At 43.6% G+C, this 23,924-nt stretch overlaps 1 protein-coding gene across 3 annotated transcripts in view; it reads right to left on the reverse strand.

Moving 5' to 3' along the window:
• The window catches only part of PIWIL4 (piwi like RNA-mediated gene silencing 4), a 58,815-nt gene extending 46,959 nt beyond the window's left edge, over positions 1-11,856 (reverse strand). The window contains exons 1-9 of one of the 3 annotated variants that reach the window (XM_045019670.1): positions 11,838-11,856; positions 11,457-11,574; positions 10,064-10,169; positions 9,312-9,437; positions 7,589-7,803; positions 5,085-5,206; positions 3,302-3,382; positions 2,650-2,847; positions 1,024-1,135 (exon numbers count right to left, since the gene is read on the reverse strand). In XM_045019670.1, the coding sequence (XP_044875605.1) occupies positions 1,024-1,135; positions 2,650-2,847; positions 3,302-3,382; positions 5,085-5,206; positions 7,589-7,803; positions 9,312-9,437; positions 10,064-10,169; positions 11,457-11,546 (1,050 nt within the window). In that variant the 5' untranslated portion in view covers positions 11,547-11,574; positions 11,838-11,856. Of the gene's footprint in view, positions 1-1,023; positions 1,136-2,649; positions 2,848-3,301; positions 3,383-5,084; positions 5,207-7,588; positions 7,804-9,311; positions 9,438-10,063; positions 10,170-11,456; positions 11,808-11,837 lie in introns of those variants that run through there. The other 2 variants (XM_045019673.1, XM_045019667.1) reach the window with 2 other exon arrangements.
• Between the last annotated feature and the right edge of the window lie 12,068 nt (positions 11,857-23,924).

Below are 23,924 nucleotides of genomic sequence, written 5' to 3' on the forward strand. Positions count from 1 at the left end.
GGTGCAAGGCCAAATGCACCCAACAAGTGTAACAGTCCCAATTTTATCTTTGGGCCTAATTAAACCTTTAAATGAAAAGCAGCAATACTTTACACCAATCTAATGTCTCAAAATAGGATTAGGATACGATGCCTGCGATAAGACCAAATGTAAGCCAGCCCTTAAACATATGAACAAGGGCAAAGATGGATAACAATGGCATTCTAACTACTGTACAGTAGTTCCAGTGCTGGAAACACAAATGAACTATAACACCTTTTAATGTGTATTGTACACGCAGCATCTTAAGAGTATGAGCAGATTTTTTTTCCATATTAGCACGTTTATGTACTATGAAGCATATTAAACACAAAAAGGGACTATTGTACACTGGTAATATAGATTTTTAGATATTTTAAATTACTTTTACTAATACACTGTGCAGTACAGTAGCGATGAGTGTGAAAATGCTTTTTGCCACACTAAGTATACTCATGATTTTATTAATGTTCATAAAGTGCTTCAAATATGTAAGTACCATGTAAATGTGAAACATCATTCTTCTTAGGATTTCACTGTAACTTATTTTTTACGCATGTATGTTTATGGATGGAGCAATGTTTGCTCTTACTTGCCAAGAGCACTCTGTCCTGAGAATACTTTAAGACAATGGAACAAGTTAAAGTTCTGTTACTTTTCATAAGAGGTTAAGCCAAATGCTCTAATATACAGAATGCTGTTAATAATATTTCACACTTAAAGAATTATTTCATCTTCAAAACACTTTACTAACAGTTCCTCATCCTAGAACCTGGCAAAGAGTTACCAGAGTCTATTAGTAAAAGTAATTTTAAACATCCAACTGTAACAGTACTGTATTTCCAATGTACATCATACTACTAAAAATGGTTCCTTTTTTGTGTTTAATATAGAAAACCTTGGTCATATTTGCCACAATTACAGCGCCAGTACATTCAGAAGTGATCATACAAAATAATATAAAAAATTTTTTTGATTGTAACAGCTTCCTAGTTTTTAACCTACCTGCTTATAATAATCAACATAAGAGATTTCAGTGCCATCACGTTTTGGAAATGTGTCAGTTGGCTTCACACACCAGTCGATATCATCAATACGGTAGGTTTTATTGTTATATCTGTGAAAATGCAGAATAAGTGAGGGGATTTAATTGCTTGGCCTGTTTAAGTGTGGTATAAATGACTGTAGTCATACGTCTTCTCCAGTACAGAGACTTGTCCATTTGGAAATATGTGGGGGGGGGAAGCTTAGAATGACACAACAAATATTATCAGTATATCGCCTAACAGTTGTATGTGATGTTGTCTTCTATATTTTCTCAAAGGATAAAGCTTGCACCTTTAATGAATTTTCAGTAGTACAATAAAAACTTATCAAATATTACTGTAAAGCAGACTGATTAATTTACAAAAGACAGTTTTAACATAGATGTACCAGTAGATACATATTTACTCTAATAACTTAGTGATAATTTTAACTACACTGAATTAAGTTTAAAAAAAAAAATCTAAGGCTCCAAACCAGCAAAGACATATGGATGCATTAATTTTATCGACTGCAAGTACACCTCTACCCTGATATAACACTGTCCCCAGGAGCCAAAAAATCTTACCGTGTTATAGGTGAAACCGTGTTATATCAAACTTGTTTGATTCGCCAGAGTGTGCAGCCCCGCCCCCCTGGAGCACTGCTTTACCGCATTATATCCGAATTCATGTTATATCGGGTCGCGTTATATTGGGGCAGAGGTGTATGCCCTTTGAGGCCACTGGAATTACTCACAGAACCCTAAAAATAATGACATGCATATGTCTTTGCAGGATCAGTGTGCAAGCTTTGAAGTCATCAAATTCAAGGAGTACATATCCATCACTCCTTCCAGGCCAGAAGGAAGAGGTGCTGCAAGAGCAATCCAAAAAGAGAGAGAAAACAGACTAAAATGGTGTACTACCTAGCCCCAAGAGGGGTTGAACAGTGGCCGAACATCAGACCCCAGAAGGCTCTGATTTTTAAACAGATGTGGTACATGGTCAATCCAATTCCCACAGAACAGGAGGATTATGCAGGGGGAAGGGACAATAATGGCCAACTCAACCTTCTAGAGACAGTAAGGACACAGTGAGGGGAGAAAACTGATGGCCCACTGCCCCTTCAAGGGGCAGCAATACTGTGATAGAGAGGCTCCCTCTTAAAGACACTTCCCATAGGAGTTTCTTTTCCTGGCGGAGACACTCAGTGCACTCCCACGTGAAGTACATATCCTTGTGACCTGGATGTGTCTACAATATCCTCCCAATCCAGGCTAATATCCACAAAAACTAGCAGCTCTCCCCCACATACATTATCCACCTCCACATTTGTCCTCTTCATGGGACACCCAGCTTTCTTTCATGCTCTCCTGCTTTTGCAGATCTTTCTACTCCAAGACACACCTATAATCCTTAGCAGACAGCCACCTACTGCCTCATGAACACTTAGTTTATGAATGACACAAAAAACCACTACAACTTTTAACATGGACTACAATTTTTTAAATAGAAAGATGTGCAAAAAGCCACTATTTTTCAAATAGTTCTAGTTGACAGGACACCTAAGTCAACAGAACAGCAAAATAAATAATAATGTCTTTACCTTGTAAGCACAATAAGCCCTACCAGCTCCTTTTCACATGTTTGTATGAAGCATGCGTTGTCAATCCTGGTATACAGACTTGTCATGAATTCCAGAACAGTCTCACTGCGAAGGACTTTATGGCTCACGTCAGCACTTAACATCACTCTGTTCTCAAACTGTGTAATGGAAACAGCAAATCCTGGCCAAAGAGTCAGTCTTACGGAATGCAAAGAAAAATATTTAAAATAACTCTTTTTGAATTAACACATTTAACAATGTAGGTCCACTTCCACCATCTTAGTTGCCATGTGTTTAAGGTTAAGTTTTGCATATTTATTGCTACACAAACATGCAAGATGTATAACCTCTCTCTCTTCTCACACTGGTAATACAAAGAGTATCAACACTGGTTTGCCTAGCTCCTGCTGCTCTGCCTTATGGTAGCGATTCTGTACCCAAGTTCCTGCTGCAATTTGTATTAATAATTCAGCACATCCTAAGAATTAAAATAATAAATCCTCTGTGAGATGGCAGGGATTCTGTTCAAACACAAGACTCATACAGTAAAACTATTCTCCAGCATGATATACTGGAAAGGATTTACATGTTACCATAAACTGTTATCAGAAAATTCTAGAATTAAAGGGAGGAAAAAACCCAAAAACCTTACTTGTGCTGGGGAATTTCCACTGGGTCTGATGGACTGTAGAAGTTCCGCCCAACTTGGTACATGGACAGCTTTTTCAAAACCCTATGTATTAATGCATATTTTTCAAACATCACATAACAAGTATAATTCTTAGAACACAGTGAAAATAGATTTCAGACTAGATTTAACTCATTATTAGATCATTACATTTTAAGTTAACGAAATTCACAACAGAAGCTGAACTCACAACGCAAGTCTCAAATCTAGCTATATTCTTTACTCCTGGGGGAATTCTGCGCCAAAAACATTAAAAATTCTGCTCACAATATTTTAAAATTCTGCAAAATTCTGCATATTTCATTTGTTAAACTAACACAATATAATCATGCTAGTTTCAATTATTTTGGTAATTTATTTAAATTACAATACAATGGATGGAGAATGGGAGTGGAGAGCATGGGAGGAAATCCCCAAACCTCCTTTCTCTAATAGTAATGTAGTTAGGTTTGACCCTTTACTTTGAATTATTAGTCAACACAAATATATGCAGCCATATGCTGCTCACTGTTACATCATAGAAGCAGCAAAGAATCCTGTGGCACCTTATAGACTAACAGACGTTTTGTAGCATGAGCTTTCGTGGGTGAATACCCACTTCTTCGGATGCAAGTGGTGGAAATTTCCTGGGGCAGGTATATAAAAGCAAGCAAGAAGCAAGCTAGAGATAACGAGGTTAGATCAATCAGGGTGGATGAGGCCCTGTTCCTCATCCACCCTGATTGATCTAACCTCGTTATCTCTAGCTTGCTTCTTGCTTGCTTTTATATACCTGCCCCAGGAAATTTCCACCACTTGCATCCGAAGAAGTGGGTATTCACCCACGAAAGCTCATGCTACAAAACGTCTGTTAGTCTATAAGGTGCCACAGGATTCTTTGCTGCTTCTACAGAACCAGACTAACACGGCTACCCCTCTGATACTTGTTACATCATAGGCAACTGAAGAGCAAGTGAGGGTTGGGGAATCAAACTCACAATTTATATTGGCTACTGACCATCCCGGATGCCCGGCTCCGGACACTGCCTGGCCCCGTGGCTCCAGCCGCCCGGCTCCTGCTCTTTTGCCATGCGGCCGGGCTCCGGCAGCGCGGGTCCGGGCGCGGTGGCAGCCCCGGCTGCCCGGCTCCAGCTCCGGCTGCGTGGCTCTGGCCGCGGCCCTCCCCGGCTCCGGCCGCCCGGCTCCCGCCACATCCTCCGGCTCCTGCCCCGGCCCCGCGTCCCGGGCTCCCAGCTCCAGCCGCGGCCGGATTGTAGCGCCGCCAGCCACGTCCAGGCAGCGCGGTAAGGGGGCAGGGAGGGCGTGTTGGAGAGAGGGCAGGGGAGTTCGGGGGTGGGGGGGTGGATAGGGGTTGGGATTTTGGCAGCTCATCACTGGGTATGGGCAGTTTCGCATCCCCGCGGGTCTCCTCGGCTTACTTCCGTGTATAAGACGACCCTCAATTTTTAGTCTAACTATTTTATGAAAAGGTATAGTCTTATACACAGAAAAATACGGTACTTATATTTTCTATAACTACTTCTGACAATTAATATTTTATAACAATTTCTTTTTTTTTTTTTACTATGTACAATACACCGAGAGATTTTCAACCTGCATTTTTACAACTTGAACAATTGAAAAAGTCAGATGCTACTAGATATGCAACTTTTTAGAAGTTTAATTTTCACACCATTTTTATAAGGCCATGTTTTTATGCTCCATCTTTAACAGTTAATCTAAAACAAACACTTTCAAAACCACTTACTTTTTTAGGATGATATTGAAAAACTGAATGCACACAGGGGAACTTGATACTAACTGATTTGTTAGTGTAATGGTGATATTTACAGTCTCACCTCTTTTTGTTACACTCACTAATTCTGTAACCTAAGAAAAAATTCAAAACACATACATATAATATCCAATCCACATCTTGCCTTGAATACAGAATAGTAGTTGTAAAAGTTTAACTGCCCAAAAATGTTTCCTATATTACTGTTCAGATAATTTGTCTTTTCATCGATTTTCTGGGATCAGGAAGTTAATGTTCACAACAAGGACTGTAACTAATGCAAAAATTAACTGGGCACGTAGGCCTTCAACCAACATATCCAGAGCACTGTATTTATTGGCACAATCTTTACTCTCCCAAAGACAGAGCTTTCCTACAATACAAAAGTCACTGATAATTTAAAATTTATTTCTGGGCCAAAAAGCTACTGCTACAGCATAACCCAGAAGAAGCTAAAGGTTTGTGGCATTTTCTTCCATAAACCCATTTAAACAGCTCCTTGGTTTACAAGGCTTTTTCCCCCGCTTACTCACCTTTTGTTCCAGTAATATGTTTCAAACTGCAGACTACTGGAACACTAGCAATATTACTAAAAAACTTGAGACTGAGCAATGCTTGTAAGGCCACCAAACACTGGGAAATACAACTAAAGTGCAATAGCAATTTTAACATGGTAAAGTGAAGACACTTCAGTGTGCTATGTGAAGCCCCAGAAAATAAAGAACTGTACACCATAGTTCTGTCTTTTTCTACTTTTTAAAAACATTGTATTTTCAAGCTTTGAAAAGTGTTAGATTGACAGACCTGGAAACTGATGTAGTAGTGAAACAAACTCTTGTGTCAGAGGCCCAGTCTGAGGCCTGAAGCCTAAACAAAAGTACTTCCACGCATTGCTAAGAGGCCTCACTCACAGAAGATGGCGAAAAGAGGGCTGTTAGAAGCAGGTGCATTCACATACAAGTGCTAATAAGAGGAACTTGTGCCAAGATGACACCTGGACAGCCCGATACAAGGACACTCCATAGACATAACAAGGAACAGGCAGGTGCATCTTAGAGACAGGACAGCATGATGGATAGATCTGTTTGTCTGAAACAACATGATCAAAGGGGAGACAGCACTCTAATGAGCCAAGGGGCTGTACTTCAATACGTCAGTAGGAATGAGTAAACTGTATAAAAGAAGGTCCCGGAGTACACATCTTTGTCTGACCTAGGGGCAGAGGTGAAAGTAAGCCGGTACGGTCCAGTATGGCGTACCGGCAAGAGCCAGTTCGCCGTGCTGGACCGCACCGGCTTCAGCAGCAGGGATTTAAAGGGCTCTGGGTTTCCCGCCACAGCGGGGAGCCCAGAGCCCTTTAAATCCAGTCCGCGGCTCCGGCAGCCAGAGCTTCGGTGGGGATTTAAAAGGCTCGGGGCTCCATGGCGGCCCGAGCCCCGGGCCCTTTAATTTGCCCCTGAGCCCTGGGGGCTCCCAGCCACCTCTGCAGCTGGGAGCCCCAGGTTGATTTAAAGGCCCTGGGGCTCCCAGCCACAGCCGGTGCTCCAGGAGCTTTAAATCTTGAGGCCCCGCCCCTTCCAGTTGAGGCCCCGCCCCCTCAGGACTCCAGCGGTACCGGTAAGTTACTTTCACCCCTGCCTAGGGGGCAGTGGAAAGTCCCGCCACTGACTGAGCCAGTCCATTGCCATAGTATGTCTTGTAGAGTCTATGGGAAACTATTACTGTGCTTTGTTTGACAATAAATCTGGCTCGGGTTCCTTTGTACCTTACTAAAGTCTGTCATCTTTGGGGGTTCTCTCGGGGTTTGCTGTGTCAGCTATCTCGCAGAGCTGGGACAGCACACAGAGGGAACATGCACGCAGCCGACTTATTATCATCGAACAAGAGCAAAGCACCACACCAGTAGCTACTGACAACAACCTCTATTAGCTTAACAGACAAACAGTTAAAATGGGAGCTATGCTCAATTAAAGATTGCCAAAATGTATGCATACATGCAGCACTAATGAAATGCAGGCACCTCTGAGTAGAAGGACAGACGTCAGATAAGACAACCAGCATGTAAAACTCTACACATCAGAAGATGGTGGCCAGGGGAATTTTGGCCAAGGACATCATTACAGTGCCATCTTTAGTGTCCTCACAAAGTGGACAAGCCTCATTTTTTAAAGATCCACATACAATAAAATGCAAGGAATTCAATATATCTACCTTGGAGGAGGATGAACTGAATTGATCCTGCTATTTCAATCTTAGTGTTTAGCTCACTAAACCATCCCCTCCGGCAGTAGATGTTGCCAACACCAATCTTCAGATAAGAGGAGATGGCTTGCTCACAAAATTATTTGAACTCTTTTAAACAAATAAAACAAAAGGTTTTGGGGAGGGGATAGTTTCAGCCTGCCAACACAAAGGTCATAATTAAAATGACTTTGGCTTTGTGGTAATGCAAAAGTGCAGAAGAGGCTTATCTTCACCTGATTTTCCAGCTTTTGAGAAAGAAAAAGGATAGCTCCATCAAATGCTTTGGCTTTTCCAAGAAGTTCGGTATGGCTGTAAAGCAAAGCAAGGCGCAGGCGCTTTGATTCCAACTCTGGATTAAATGTTACATGGTATTGGTAAAGCTGCCATTCCCTGGGCAAGCCTAAGCTATATAGATTTGTGACCACTTTCACTGGAATTCCACTGAAGCCTGAAACAGATAAGTAAGTTTATTTCTTTTAAGACAAATATTACTACCAAAAATATTTAAATCATATTACGTAATTACAGGCAATACTTTATTGCCCAGTAAACTTAAGAAACAACATTAAGATCTTTTCGACAAGAAAGTCATCAAAATACAAATGAAAGTCAATCAAAATGAATGCCTTACCAACATCAATACAAGTAGATGGAACACAATGTCTAATGAAACATAAAATGATAAAAATGGGCTAGAAAAAGTAATTTTCCACTGCCAACATATATTATTTTACAAAAATACACTAAATATTAGTTTATTTCTCCCAATGAACTATTTGATGGTGACTGGCAAACATACCAGACCTGTCAAAACAAATAATAAAGCTCCAAATAAATATGGTAATATGGGGTGGGTGGGAGGGTGTGTGTGTGTGTGTGTAACCAGCCTTTGATTTCTTATTTTGAGGGATCATGAAGACCAGACTTATGACCAATCACCAGGTTACACACAGAGAGATGCCCTAATGTGTACTGTTCTGGAGACATAACTAAGGAACCCTGCTTATGTCAGCTTGTAAGGGTTAGGTCAGACCTCTCTCTCTCTCTCTCTCTCTCTCTCAAAAAAGCAGTTTCATAAAATACTTATTACTACCATATTTTATATTCCAGACAAAGCATGACACATATAAATGCGGTCACTGTACTTAGGCCGAGCAAGTTTGCTTTTAACTGAAAACCCAACCTGCTTTGCAGTATAATAAAACAGTACACCACAATGATGTAACTGATTTTTTCTAAAAATGTTCACTGATCCCAGTTATACTTGCCCCTTTGAAATGCATGCTAACGTCTGACTAAGAAATAATACTGTTTAATTCTGTATCATGTTCCATCCAAGGATCTCAAAGCACTTTAATATTAATGGATTAAGCCAGACAATACCCCTGTGAAGTAGAGTGCTGTTAACTCCATTTCATAGATGGGAGACTTAGGCATAGAAGGCTTTATAAGTAGTTTACTTAAAGTCACACAAAAAGTAAGTGGCAGATTCAGTAACAGAACACAGATCTGACTCCTGGTCCTCTGCTACACCATAAGATCACAATTCCATTCTAGTAGAATTTTTTGTTTAGCAGAGACTATATTTTTCTATGAAAAAATAAAATCAAAATGCCCTCCTTGTTTGATAGACAACATTCTTGATTCTGAACAATGTTCAAAGTCAATCTTTGAATCAGTTTCTTAATACTTCATTTAACAAATACAAGAGACATTTATTCCACATCTTACTACAGAAGCCATGTTTATTCTATGCTTTTTTTTTTAAAACTAAGAAAGATTTTCTCGCGTGCCATAGGTTACCTACCCCTGTATTAACCAAATACTGTGGGCTTGCTGCTGAAGATATGGAGCTCTTGCAACTCACTGAAATCAATGGACTACTAGTACTTAGCACCTCCCCAAAGCAGACCCTTAGAAGGCAAGGCTAACCTGAAGGAAATGGAGTTACTCTACCTGTTTTACAGTCTTTCACGTGTGCCATTGTCTCTCTAGTATTTACTCCCAAATCTTGAAAGTTACATCGGGTCTTTCCCCCTCTCTCCAGCAGTGTGCATCCAGAAACCCCAGCAGAAAGGCCATCTTGAACAGAAACGTAGAAAGAACTGTAAAATGTATTCATTCCCTGTAAATCCAGCAAAATAACCTAAGAATTCATAAATTTGGACACAGGTAGTTTTATAGCCTTCAGTCTATTACACTTCAATTTTTGTCATCCTAGTAGCAAGAATTAGGCTATATAATTGGAATATGTTTAACTGAATTTTATTTGGACAGCAGCACATAAAATATGTAATAATGAGATGCAAAATCACTTTTTAATAACCAGAGCCTGAGCTACCACATGATTGTCACAGCAGTATTAACAGCACCTTATTCTTAAAGTGGTTTAAAAAATAAATTCCTTTTTAAAGACAATGTCAAGATGTTTTCATATTTTTATACAAGACTTGAAACTCATTTATGTCTTTATACTTCATCCTGTCTATAATTTCCTAATACATGTTAATACATTCACTTAGAAAACAAGCTACAGTGGTTAATAATAAAATACATTACCCATTATTAATATGTATTCTACTAGCACCTGGAGCCTCAGCCATGGACCAAGACTATTGTGCTATGCCCTGTACAAACAGAGAACAAATAGATAGTCCCTGCCTTCAAGAGCTTTCAAAATAAAGTAAATAATGCAGTTGCCCTCTTACATCGCTGAGTAAGTTTTGTTGTTTCCCTGTGGCCACAGGAAGTTGAGGCTTCTTTCTCAGATTGCGGAGTCCTAACAGCCATCGGCTCATCACTTCTAGAACAATCCTATGAGATTTAGATAAGAGATGTCCGTAAGATGGAAAATGGCTTAGTTACCAAAATAGTTACTCTGTAGATAGCCCGTTGACCTAATAATATGATACATGTTCTCACGGAAGAGATGAAATTTCACTGCTGAAAGTCACCACGTACAGCACAGGTGATACTGTAAAGAAATTTCAATACTGCATAGAACAGACAGAGGCAGCTATTACAGAATAGAAATAACATTATCCCCAGCACATATTTAACTTTAAGCCTGTGCAGAAGTCCCCCATGCTTAAACACTTTCCTGATTAAGATAGATAGCTGAATCACAGCCTTAGTGAACTGAGATCATTTCATGCAGAGACCTGCTCAAACAGAAGCAACAGAGAGGTGTACCAAACACTAGAAACAAATACAACCTGTCTACTACTTAAAAATCTTCAATTCACGAACACTAATAGAATTCACTCTAAAAAACAGCATGATTCAGGTTTTTCAAGGGATGTTAATAATAAGAGTTCTTTTTCTTTAGTATTTTATCCATGTCACAAAAATACTGAGTCAAAAGAAAACAATTTTGGTGCTTAGTTTTGAATGGTAGATGTCACCCCTTCTTGGTAAGGCAGGCCTTTTTCACTCATTCTCTATTATAAAAACTAAACACAGAGTGGCGGGACAGAAAGGGCACATGGACAAATTGTCCTGAAAGACTATTAATTCCACCTTAAACGCAGGCCAGTTTTGCAATGTCAGTTAAAACCAGGCAATATTCATGGTACAATTTTGTAGTCTGTGTCTTTCAAGAAGGAAAGATAAGCTGCTCAAAAGTGTGAATATTTTTGTATTTCTTGCCATTAAAGGAAGTTATATTAGACTTCATTTCAGTGATTAATCCAAAAAGATAAATTCAGTTATATGAAGGAATGAAATGGTGCTGGCCCTTGATTCGCACTCAGCATCAACAGCTACAAGAACCAGTTTCCACTCTCTGGCTCAAGTACTTGTACCCCACAGCAGGGTGATTGGGGGCCACTGGGGAAGTGACACATTTTACCCCCCAATGGGGGGGAGGAAGGGGTGACCGCTGTCACTGATGAGCAAGGCAGTGTTCAGCTACCTCCCTGGCGGTCAGGGACAGGCATGAACCTGGACAGACAGCACACAACAGGAAGCCCCCCGGGATCTGTCCCGGCCCCGGGTGTCGCGCACACACAAGACCGGGCCCCACGGGGAGGACACGGGCGAAGGACACACTGGAGGTCGGGGCAGAGGACACGGAGCGCGTCACGGACACGAAGTACGCACCGGCCGCCGTGGGGAGCCCGGCTGCCCCCCGCTGCCGGGGGAGCCGGTGAGGGCCTGTCCCCGCGCTCGGACCCGCGCTCGCCCGGTCATTTCCCTCGCAGAGGCTCCGCGCGCCGCCCTGTGAGCAGGAAACGCACAGACACGAAGGTGTGAAACACGCTGCCTGGGGCGGGGCCGTTACAACCGCGCGTTATCCCAGCCCGCTGCCAGCGGCCGGGTCACCGCGAGGCGGGGCGGGGCGGGGGCGGAACCGGCTCCGGGCGGGCTCTAGCGCGGGCCGGGGGCCATGGCGAGCCGCAGGGGCCGCGGCAGACGGGGAGACACCGGGGCCGCCCCCCTGGGGGTCCGGAGGCGCCTCAGGGCCTCGCTCCGCGCGCTCACCAACCCCGCCCGCAGCTGCCCCCGCGCTCCTCCGCACACACGTGGCACGGCAGAAAGCCACGCCCCCTCCAGCGGCAATACCGCGCCCGCTCTGGACTAAGCGCGCGAGCCCCTGCAAGCCACGCCCCCCTCAGTGACACGACGGCGTTCGGCCTGGGGGAGTGTTGCATCCGCGTGACGCCTCCAGGGGCAGGCTGGTCCCAGGGTTGAGCAGCCCCCTGGGGCAGGGCAGTGGGGCCTTCGCCATGTGGAGCCGGCCCCAGGGTGGGGATGGGGAGAGCCCTGGCCAGGTGGCAGCCGTACAGAGCCGCACCAGGAAAGGCAGAGAGAGATGGGGGAACTATACTGCAGGCAATAGGAGGGCACTGCATGACATCACAGCTGCAACCCCTGGTGCAATGTCATGCTCACCAGAAAATCACCTTGGAACTGACATGTAATGTCATGACAAAGTTGCTTCCTGAGTCAGATGTTACATTGTGACAAAGCCACCACACGTTGCCGTAACAACAGTCGCCTTGCGCTGCAGTGCAATGCCATGGCACCCAGACACGAACAGTTCATGCTGTCAGAAAAAACGAAGCAGATAGATCCCAATACCTATGATGCATTTTCATAAATATTTAGTATGCTAAGCAATTCAGCATATTTTTCCAGGCTCTTGTCAGTTTAACTTACAAGGCATATACATACACATGCAGGTATACATGTATCCTCCTGGTCTTCCCAGTTACAGTGGGAAGGGGCATGTGTTTCCTCTGGACATTTTTGCTCAGATCTTTTCATCAGCCAATAAGGAGATGGTTTTTGTGGGCTCTGAATATAGAATAGATCTACCAAATTAAGGTGCAAGGAAGCGAAGTGCCACGGCTGGGAGCTGGCGGAGTAGAGCGGGTTTGGGCCAGGCTGCTCCGCTTCCTGCCGCTTCCCTTCCCCCAAGTCCCTGCCCCCCAAGCAACATGTCTGGGGACGAGGCGAGGGAAGCGGAGCAGGCTGCTCCTGGCCCCCCGCTAATCGCCCCGGCCACTCTGGGCCTCTAAGGCCCCCAAAAGTGGCCCCTCCACAGCTCCTGCCTCCCAGACCCCATGGGGGGGCTGTGTAGGGCACCCAAATGGCTAGGGATGGTCCTGCATATCATGGCTACACCTACCCTTTTGGGAGATCACCTTTCTTTCTGTTTCATCCTGCCACAACTAGTCAGAGGAGATACCTAAACTGGAGCCCCTTTAGTTTGCAGAGTATTTTTTGTGAAGGGTTCTAGACTTTTAAATTCATTTTTCTCCATCTCCATCTAAAATAGCCCAAATCTGTTGACATTCAAGGTTCATCTCTTTTTCCTAGCCTTTTTGGGAGTGAGGGGTGAGCTGAATTCTGGGACCGGTGCACTGGGTGTAAGCAACTGGTATGATGTTTTTCTTTTCTTCCTAGTTTCCAGCATCAGAACATAAAAATGGCCAGACTGGGTCAGACCAAAGGTCCATCTAGCCCAGTATCCTGTCTTCCAACAGTGGCCAATGCCAGGTGCCCCAAAGGGAATGAATAGAACAGGTAATCACCAAATGATCCATCTCCTGTTGCCCATTCCCACCTTCTGGCAAACAGAGGCTAGGGACCCTGTCCATCCTGGCTAATAGCCATTGATGGACCTATTCTCCATGAACTTATCTAGTTCTTTTGTGCACCCCATTGTAGTCTTGACCTTCACAACATTCTCTGGCAAAGAGTTCCACAGGTTGACTGTGCATTGTATGAAAAAATACTTCCTTTTGTTTGTTTTAAACCTATTGCTTACTAATTTCATTTGGTGACCCCTACTTCTTGTCTGCAGGATTTATATTATTTCTGCATTCATTTACTATATTTTAATATCTGTTAAAGGCACATACAGCCCTGGACAGTTGCTTTTATGCTTGTATAGATTTAAATAAATAAATAATTAACCATAGCAATTACAAAGTGCAAGATGCCAACTATCGCCATCAGAGAGTTAGTTAGCAAACAGTGTATTTACAGAGCTCAGCAGAGAAAATGAACAGCGTTCTTTGGCCTTTTAATAGTGACCATACAGTTTAAGAGTTATGCACACTCCAGTCTGTCATCACTAATGGGACAGTGAAAAACAAAGAAGTCAGCCACTTCTGCTGCTGGTGTACAAGCAAAATAAAATGTCTTCCAAGTAGAAGAAGTCAATATTTATGTGTATTCATGTAACTAAATTACATTATAATTTATGCAATTAATTGCACCTACAGTTGCCTCCATTTAGAAGCTTAACTACTTAATTGCACCTACAAATATTGGAGGTTGGATTGAGATTTGGCTAAAAATCAGAGCACTCAGGATGTTTGATTTCAGTCTCTTTAGCAGCATTTTCTAATAACTTTTAGGAACACAAGTTGTCAGTGAACAGGGTTTTTTGTTTGCTTCATGTCTGACCTGGGTGGTACATTGGAACAAATAACCGTGTTTAGATGAGCTTGAGACTTGGACGAGGGCCACCTGTCTGTGACTGAATGTGGAAAAAACTGAGATTTAATATGTGGTTTTCAAGAAGTAGCCAGAAGTGGTGGTGACGTTGAACCTGACTGAGGGAAGGCAACTACTGTTTGTAACAAAAGTGCATAGCATAGGTGTATTACTAAATCCCAGGCTCCTTCTAGAGGCCCAGGGAGCAGCTGTGGCTAAGAGGTTTTTTTCCATCTGCGTCTAGTAGGAAATGTTTGTCTGTTCCTTTCCTGTATGAACCTTTCCACAATTATCTATGCTTTCTCACCGTGAGATTGGAATACTGTAATGCATTCTACATACTCACAAAGACACCTGAGATTAGAAACTGAAGCTAGTGCAGAATGTGATGACCTGCACAAAAAGCTAAGTTTCAGGCTGAGCGCGTGTTACACCACAATGCTAGTGGTCCCAGCCAAAGCCCTGACATCTACAGTGCAATTTTATAGTGCCGCAGCCTCAGCACCACGAGCCTGAGCCACTGACACATGCCGGCTGTGGGAGCTTTATTGCAGTGCAGATGTAGTCTGAGAGTCTGCCTCTCTCCTTGTGCAATACAGCCCCAGTTGCAATCCATGGAAGTACTTGATCTAGAGCCCTTCAATATAAAAGGGAGGGGATTGCTAGCAACATATTCTCTTAGATTTGCCAGGTGTGTTACGCTTCAGGACTTTTTTTTCCTCAGGCATTGGACAGCTGGGTTGAGGGTTTGAGAGGTCTGTTGCTTTCTGTGTAGTTAGGGTGACCAGATAGCAAAGGTGAAAAATCAGGAGGGGGGTGGAGGTGTGGGGGTAATAGGAGCCTATATAAAAAAAAAGACCCAAAAAGCAGGACTGTCCCTATAAAATCGGGACAGCTGGTCACCCTATGTGTAGTTCATGTTATCTTCTGGCACCCCGTTTATTTTAGGTTGGAAAGAGCAGTTCACTGCTTTGAGATTTTACCGTGAAATTAAATTATATTAGGATACCCAGGACATGGGATGGGCACCTACTTATGTTTATATGAATTAGAACAGTTGTGGGTAACCACCCATGGCCCGTGAGGGTAATCGCTGGTGGACCGCTAGACAGTTTGTTTACATTGACTGTCTGCAGGCACGGCCGCCCGCAGCTCCCAGTGGTCATGGTTCGCTGTTCCCAGCCAATGGGAGCTCTGGGAAGCGGCAGACAGCCCTCACCACTGACCTCACCTAACTGTTTTCCTTTAGCTCGGGGTCACCACAAGGTAGCCTGATGGAGCCAAGTTCAGCTCACAGTGTCTTTAATGTGGTACTTGCAACTGAAAAAACAACAACTATGCATCCCAAATGAACTGGGAGAAACATGGCGGACGATGGGGTGATATTTGTTGCACAGGCCACACCTATGCAGTAAAGAATCAGGAGACTGTGCTCTGATTTATTCAAAGCAAATTAGATGTGACTCCTGGGCTCTTGGCAAGTTGCCAAAGCCAATGTGGCAAAGTTTGAATTTCCTTGTTCCAGAGTTTGGAGGAAAAGTCCCTATACACATTGCAAAAACTTCATACAGAATCATATAGTTCCTGTGAGAGTGGCCATTTACACATCAAGCTTATTTTTAAGGTCTAGAACCCCGCAATATTTTTTTCATAATACAAAATTATATATTCAAATGATTATACAGTAGAACCTCAGAATTATGAACACCAGTGTTACGAACTGACTGGTCAACTGCACACCTCATTTGGAACTGCAAGTATCCAATCAGGCAGGAGCAGAGACCAGAAAAAAAAAAAGCAAATACAATACAGTACTGTGGTAAACACACACTACTAAAAACAAAGGGAAAGTTTAAAAAAAAGATTTGACAAGGTAAGAAAAGGTGTTTGTTTAATTTAAATTAAGATGGTTTAAAAAAAAGTAATTTTTTTTCTGCAATAGTAAAGTTTCAAAGCTGTATTAAGTCAATGTTCAGTTGTAAACTTTCAAAAGAACAACCAGAATGTTTTGTTCAGAGTTACAAACAACCTCCATTCCTGAGGTGTCCGTAACTCTGAGGTTCATCTGCAGCTTGAAAACTTATTTTTATATGATTAAAGCCTTCTTAAAGAGTCCTTGTTGGATAAGATTTGTGGGACATTGTACCCAAAATAAGGGATTTCCCTTAAAATACAGGATAAGTGGTCTTATTAGTTCTTGCCCATAGTACCAGGTTCTTGATGCAGTACCGTTTGCTGTCATTGAACCACAGGCGCTGTTTTCCAGTGTGCATGGGGGTGCTCAATCCCCGGCTCTGTCCTAGGCCCCACCCTCACTCCACTCCTTCCTCCAAAGCCCCATCCCTGCCCTGCCTCTTCCTGCCCCCACCCTGCCTCCACACCACCTCTTCCCGCCTCCACACCACCTCTTCCCACCCCCGCTCCACTCCCACCCCACCTCTTCCTGACCCATTCCATCCCCTCCCTCAAGCGCCACACCCTCGCTCCTCCCCAGCGCCCCCTGCATGCCACAAAATAGCTGATCGCAGCTGGTGGGAGGCGCAGGGAGGGAGGAGGAGGTGCTGATTGGCAGGGCCCACGGGCAGGCAGGAGGCACTGAGGGGGAGAGGTGAAGATGATAGGGGGGCTGCCGGTGAATGCTCAGCACCCACCATTTTTCCCCATGGGTGCTCCAGCCCAAGAGCACCCACGGAGTCAGCACCTAGTGTAGGGACCACTGCAAAGTGAAATCTACACAGAGAAGACTTTGTGAAGTTCTGCATGAAGCACATGAATACATATGGAGCCATAATATTATTGCTTGCAGTTTCCTGTACTGTATATTCTGTAATCTCAATGTCTGCAAAGATCAAAGCAATTAAATTGTACTTTATCTCAGTGCAAAGTACATAAATCTGAGTGTAAATATCTCCTACACAAAGGCTGTATGTGAAAAAGAACAGTATGACCTTATTTCAGCGTTCCCTGTCAAACCAAACACGTCAGCTGGTTCACTGTATTTAGTACTGTATCCATTTTGAAAAAATCTGAATGAACTGGATCATTCGTGATCACGACTGTACTGTGGATTAGCCAAATATAGTACCACCTATAATTATGATGATATTGAGAAACTGGCTGGGGATTTTCCCCATGGTTTTTGGTTAGTCAGAAATGAATAGATGCTTTTAACTGAACCGAATCAAGCTTAATTCTAGAATGCTGGCAGCAAGGAAAAGCTCCTGACCTCAGCGAAGAGGTTTAGTTCAAGCATCACAGCACAGAGAATTCTCTCTCTGAGACAAAATCCAGGGGATTATAAACCACAAAAGCTGTACTGTCACATGCTTATCTGAAGGATAAGTGAGAGCTCCAGCAAGTACTTCAGATTAATAGAGTTGTCACACAGTTTATCCAGGCAAAAGTCACAAGAGTCAGACAGTTTTAAAGGAGCACTCCTTTCCTCTTCTTTTATTTGTATGTACTACTGTGGTCTCTTCTCAGTGCTTCTGTAGAGTTTGTTATCTGCAGTTCTCAGAATACTTTATGGACATTAAACTAGGGTTGTCGATTAATCGCAGTTAATTTACACAAGTAACTCAAAACAATCGTGATTAAAAAAATTAATCGTGATTAATCGCAGTTTTAATCACACTGTTAAACAATAGAATACCAATTGAAATGTGTTAAATATTTTGGATGTTTTTCTATATTTTCAAATATAGTGATTTAAATTACAATACAGAATACAAAGTGTACAGTGCTCACTTTATATTATTTTTTATTACAAATATTTGCACTGTAAAAATGATAAACTAAAATAGTATTTTTCAATTCACCTCATACAATTACCGTAATGCAATCTCTTTTTTGTGAAAGTACAATTTACAAATGTAGATTTTTTTTTATACATAACTGCACTCAAACACAAAACAATGTAAAACTTTGGAGCCTACGAGTCCACTCAGTCCCTCTTGTTCAGCCAATCACTAAGTTTGTTTACATTTAAGGGAGATAATGCTGCCCGCTTCTTATTTACAATGTCACCAGAAAATGAAAACAGGCATTTGCATGGCACTTTTGTAGCAGACACTGCAAAGTATTTACATGCCAGATATGGTATACATTAATGCTTCAGACACCATTCCAGAGGACTTGTATTAGGTGAACTGAAAAATACTATTTTTGTTTTTTACAGTGCAAATACTTGTAATAAAAAATAGATATAAAGTGAGCACTGTACACTTTGTATTCTGTGTTGTAATTGAAAACAATATATTTGAAAATGTAGAAAACTTCCAAAAATATTTAAAGATATTCTATTATTGTTTAACAGCACCATTAATCGTGCAATTAATAGTGATTAATTTTTTTAATCGCTTTACAGCCCTACATTAAACCATTATTTCTCACAGCACCTGTAGGAAATAGATAAATATAATTGGGCTTATTTCTCCTTTTACAAACTGAGGACTCAACTGTGGCTTTGCCATGAGCCCTGCATTAGTGGCAGTAAATCATTGCACTGCCCGGGAGCCGCCCAAAAGGGAGACTCTGATTCAGGAAGTCAATCTCCCTCCCAGTCCCCACACTGCTCCAGAGAAGGGATATGCAGCACTAGGCCTATACCTGGTGCAGCATAGAGGTAGCAGCAGAGCTACACTGCCAGGTACATTGGAGAAAGGTGCAGGGTGGGGCACAGTGCTCCCCTGCTCACCTGCACAGGGAAGGGATGTAATGGCTCTGTGGAGTCTGTGTCCCCTCCCATGCTGCTATACCCACCCCTGCTCTGCCACATAGTTTGGGCCATGATTAGGCCTGGAGAAACTAAGGGAAAGAAAGATTTAGCGCCCTACTCAAGGTCACCCAGCAGAACAGTGGTAATCCCCAATCCCCTGCTCCAGTTGCCACACCTTTATTCATAGAATCATATAAATGTAGGGGTAGAAGGGACCTCAAGAGGTCATCTAGTCCACCTGCCCCCCCATGCCAAGGCAGGACCAAGTAAACCTAGATCATCCCTAAGAGATATTTGTGTAACCTGTTCTTAAAAACTTCCAACAATGGGGATTCCACAGCCTTCCTTGGTAACCTATTCCCAGGGCCGCCCAGAGGATTCAGGGGACCTGGGGCAAAGCAATTTCAGGAGCCCCTTCCATAAAAAAAAGTTACAATACTATAGAATACTATATTCTCGTGGGGGGCCCTGTGGGGCCTGGGGCAAATTACCCCACTTGCACACACACACACCCCCCCCCGCTTCCCCGGTGGCCCTAGGAAAAATAAACATTTAAAAACCTTCTGCATCTCGGCACAAACCCAGTTTTGAGAAAACTTTTTTTCAAGTCACCTTTACAAAGTATCACTGGTTTTCAGCATCAGCTAGTGCTAAAAGGGACTAAAGCTCATTAAAAGCGTTGGACAAATATTTTCCATCAAAACTTTTTTTGGATCGAAAACTAGGGGTTTTTAAAAAGCAGAAAAAAATCACGGACAATGTCTGCTTTCCTTCAAAATTTGTTGTGGTTTTTTTAATTGAAAAGCTGAAATTAATCTGCCAAAACCGGAACATGGTTTGGGGTTTCAGAAGTGTGTGGCCAAATATTTGCTGCTTGCTGTGTTTGATTGTTTAAAGAAACAATAAAAAAATTCTGCTTAAAAAAACCCCAAAACTTTTGAACCACCTCAGCTTGTGACCAAACGCCTGAGCCCATCCAGTCAGAGATTTTTCCAAGTTTCTGATACTCTGCTGGCTTCCTTGACTCATATCTGTCTCCATAACTTAGCTCATTTAGCTTCATTTAGCTTAGAACATAAGAATGGCCATACTGAGTCAGACCAAAGGTCCATCCATCCCAGTATCCTGTCTACCGACAGTGGCCAATGCCAGGTGCCCCAGAGGGAGTGAACCTAACAGGCAATGATCAAGTGATCTCTCTTCTGCCATCCATCTCCACCCTCTGACAAACAGAGACTAGGGACACCATTCTTACCCATCCTAATAGCCACTAATGGACTTAACCTGCATGAATGTATCTGTTTCCTAGAGACTGGCTCCACAGGGTCCCTCACAAACTGGAGATGGTTACTGTGGGTTTGTCTTTAGTATAGCTTATGTACATACTCCATGAACTGAGCATTTGAGCTTGTTCAAGAATCTGGGATGAGCCTATGTTGTGAAAACTGAAATGCTAAAAATAGCACATGCATGTGAATGGACACAGGGTGCTAAAATTAAATTAACCCAGGGAGTCACGAGGTTATTACTGGGGGTCACGAGCTGTCAGCCTCCACCTCAAACCCTGCTTTGCCTCCAGCATTTATAATACTGTTAAATATATTAAAAACACTTTTTAATATATAAAGGTGGGGTCACACTCAGAAGTTTGCTATGTGAAAGGGGTCACCAATACAAAAGTTTGAGAACCACTGAATTAACCCCTCTGGAGCCTCGGGGAATGCAGGGGAGGGGGTCTCCCTTGGTAGGGTTGGGAAGGAGGTAGGTGGTGTAGGATATTGCTCTTATATGATCCCTCTCCCATGGCTCTATCACATAGAATCATAGAATCATAGAATCTCAGGGTTGGAAGGGACCTCAGGAGGTCATCTAGTCCAACCCCCTGCTCAAAGCAGGACCAAACCCAACTAAATGATCCCAGCCAGGGCTTTGTCAAGCCTGACCTTAAAAGCCTCTAAGGAAGGAGATTCCACTACCTCCCTAGGTAACCCATTCCAGTTCTTCACCACCCTACTAGTGAAAAAGTTTTTCCTAATATCCAACCTAAACCTCCCCCTCTGCAACTTGAGACCATTACTCCTTGTTCTGTCATCTTCTACCACTGAGAACAGTCTAGATCCATCCTCTTTGGAACCCCCTTTCAGGTAGTTGAAAGCAGCTATCAGATCCCCCCTCATTCTTCTCTTCTGCAGACTAAACAATCCCAGTTCCCTCAGCCTCTCCTCATAAGTCATGTGCTCCAGCCCCCTAATCATTTTTGTTGCCCTCCGCTGGACTCTCTCCAATTTATCCACATCCTTCTTGTAGTGTGGGGCCCAAAACTGGACACAGTACTCCAAATGAGGCCTCACCAGTGCTGAGTAGAGGGGGATGATCACATCCCTCGATCTGCTGGAAATGCCCCTACTTATACAACCCAAAATGCCATTAGCCTTCTTGGCAACAAGGGCACACTGTTGACTCATATTCAGCTTTTCGTCCACCGTAACCCCTAGGTCCTTTTCTGCAGAACTGCTACCCAGCCATTCGGTCCCTAGTCTGTAGCAGTGCATGGGATTCTTCCGTCCTAAGTGCAGGACTCTGCACTTGTCCTTGTTGAACCTCATCATATTTCTTTTGGCCCAATCCTCTAATTTGTCTAGGTCCCTCTGTATCCTATCCCTACCCTCCAGCGTATCAACCACTCCTCCCAGTTTAGTGTCATCTGCAAACTTGCTAAGGGTGCAGTCCACACCATCCTCCAGATCGTTAATGAAGATATTGAACAAAACCGGCCCCAGCACCGACCCTTGGGGGTCACTGTTAATCTAAAGTGGCTAATTTTAAATGAAGCTACCTTCCCCTGACATGAATCTCCCTATGGCACTGAAATTAAATGTAGACTATAATTTGGCATTTGAGAAGTGAAAGGGATGGTAGCCCTAAGGGAAAAGATAACAGCTTGGCTCTTTGTGTTAAATAGCTGTCTTCAAGCCTCAAACTGCTGAATGAGCTTTAGGGTAGGGAAGGCTGTGCCTCCCCAAACAGCCTGGCCCTGCCACCTATCTGACCCCCACCCACTTCCTGCCGCCCGACTGCCCCCCTCAGAATCCCCAACCCATCCTGCTCCTTGTCCCCTGACTGCCGCCCTGAGATCCCCCAACCACCACCCTGGGACCCCACCCCTCACGAACCCCCCCGCTTCCTGTCCCCTGACTGCCCCAAACCCTATCCACCCCCCTGCCGAGTCCTGACAGACCCCCAGAATGCCCACGATCCAACCCCCTATTCCCCATCCCCTGACTACCCGCCCAGAACCGCTGCCCCCTCCCTGTCCCCTGACTGCCCTTTATCCAAACCCCCTGGCCCCGGCCCCCTTACCATGCCGCTTACCCCTGCCTCCCCCCTCTCCCGGAGCCTCAGCACACTGCGTCCAGGAGCGGCCCTGGACGGCGCTGCAGTGGCCTGGCTCCGGCGGGACCTGAGCTCGCAGCCCTGCCCCCTTACCATGTGGCTCTGAATGGAAGGAGCTCAGGCCCCGCCCAAGCCACACCGCTTTAGCTCTGTCCAGGGCTGCTCCTGGATGCGGCGCGCTGAGGTGCCGGGGGATGGGGGAAGGTGGAGGCGGGGCCAGAGGGAGCCTCTGACATTCTCGTAGGAGCCCCTGAGGGGCCCGGGGCCTGGGGAAAATTGCCCCACTTGCCCCCCCCCAGGGCAGCCCTGCCTATTCCAGTGCTTAACTATCCTTATAGTTAGAAAGCTTTTCCTAATATCTAACTTTAATCTCCCTTGCTGCAGATTAAACTGATTAAATAGTATCTATGGGGACATGGGAAACAATTGATCACCATCCTTTTTATAATAACCCTTAACGTATTTGAAGACTTGTCAGGTTCCCTCTCAGTCTTCTTTTCTCAAGACTAAATATGCCCAGTTTTTTTAAACCTTCTGTCATAGGTCAGGTCTACTAAAAGTTTTATCATTTTTATTGCACTCTACAGTTGTCCATCTCTTTCCTAAGTGTGGCACTCAAAACTCAGCAGTGCTGAGTAGTGTAGAACAATTACTTCCAGTGTCTTACATATGACAGTCCTGTTAATTCACCCCAGAATTACATTTGCCTTTTTCACAATTGCATCACATTTTGGCTCATATTGAATTTGTGATCTGCTATAACCCACAGATCCTTTTCTGCAGTATTACTGCCTAGACAGTTATTCACCATTTTTATTTATGCATTTGCTTGTTCCTTTCTAAGTGTTGTGCCCTGCACTTGTCTTTACTGATATTGATTTCAGGCCAATTCTCCAGTTTCAGTGGTTTGAGCATTGGCCTGCTAAACCCAGGGCTGTGAGTTCAATCCTTGAGGGGGCCATTTAGGGATCTGGTGCAAAAATCTGTCTGGGGATTGGTCCTGCTCTGAGCAAGGGGTTAGACTAGATGACCTCCTGAGGCCCCTTCCAACCCTGATATTCTATGATTCTGTGACTTTCAACTTCCAGGGGCAGCAGATCAACATTTGGGGGGTAGGGGAGCAGGAGTGCCAAATTGTTTTGTTTTGTTTGCTCGGCTGCTTCGGGAGCACCAAAAATGTTTTCTGTCCCTGGCAGCAAAACACATAGGGTTGGCCCTTCTTGGGCTCCTAGGTGAATTAATACTAGAACTAATACATATCTTAAGTATACTTTTAAAAGCAGAGAATGAAATGGCCATAATCTGCTAAGAGGATTTGAAGTTCTATGTTTATTTTGATCAGGAAAGATCCCCTCTTTTTTCCTGACTAGGACTTTGGAACAGCTCAAATAAAAATACCCTATCAGATCTCCATCCCATGTTTTAACAAAGACCCTATGCAGGCTGAGCTAGGACATCCAACCATTTTAGTTAAGTTTCCTATAGTGGCCCCAGCCAGATGCAACAGCAAG

Source organism: Mauremys mutica, chromosome 1 (genome assembly GCF_020497125.1).
Source record: "Mauremys mutica isolate MM-2020 ecotype Southern chromosome 1, ASM2049712v1, whole genome shotgun sequence".
NCBI classification, from domain to species: Eukaryota; Metazoa; Chordata; order Testudines; family Geoemydidae; genus Mauremys; species Mauremys mutica.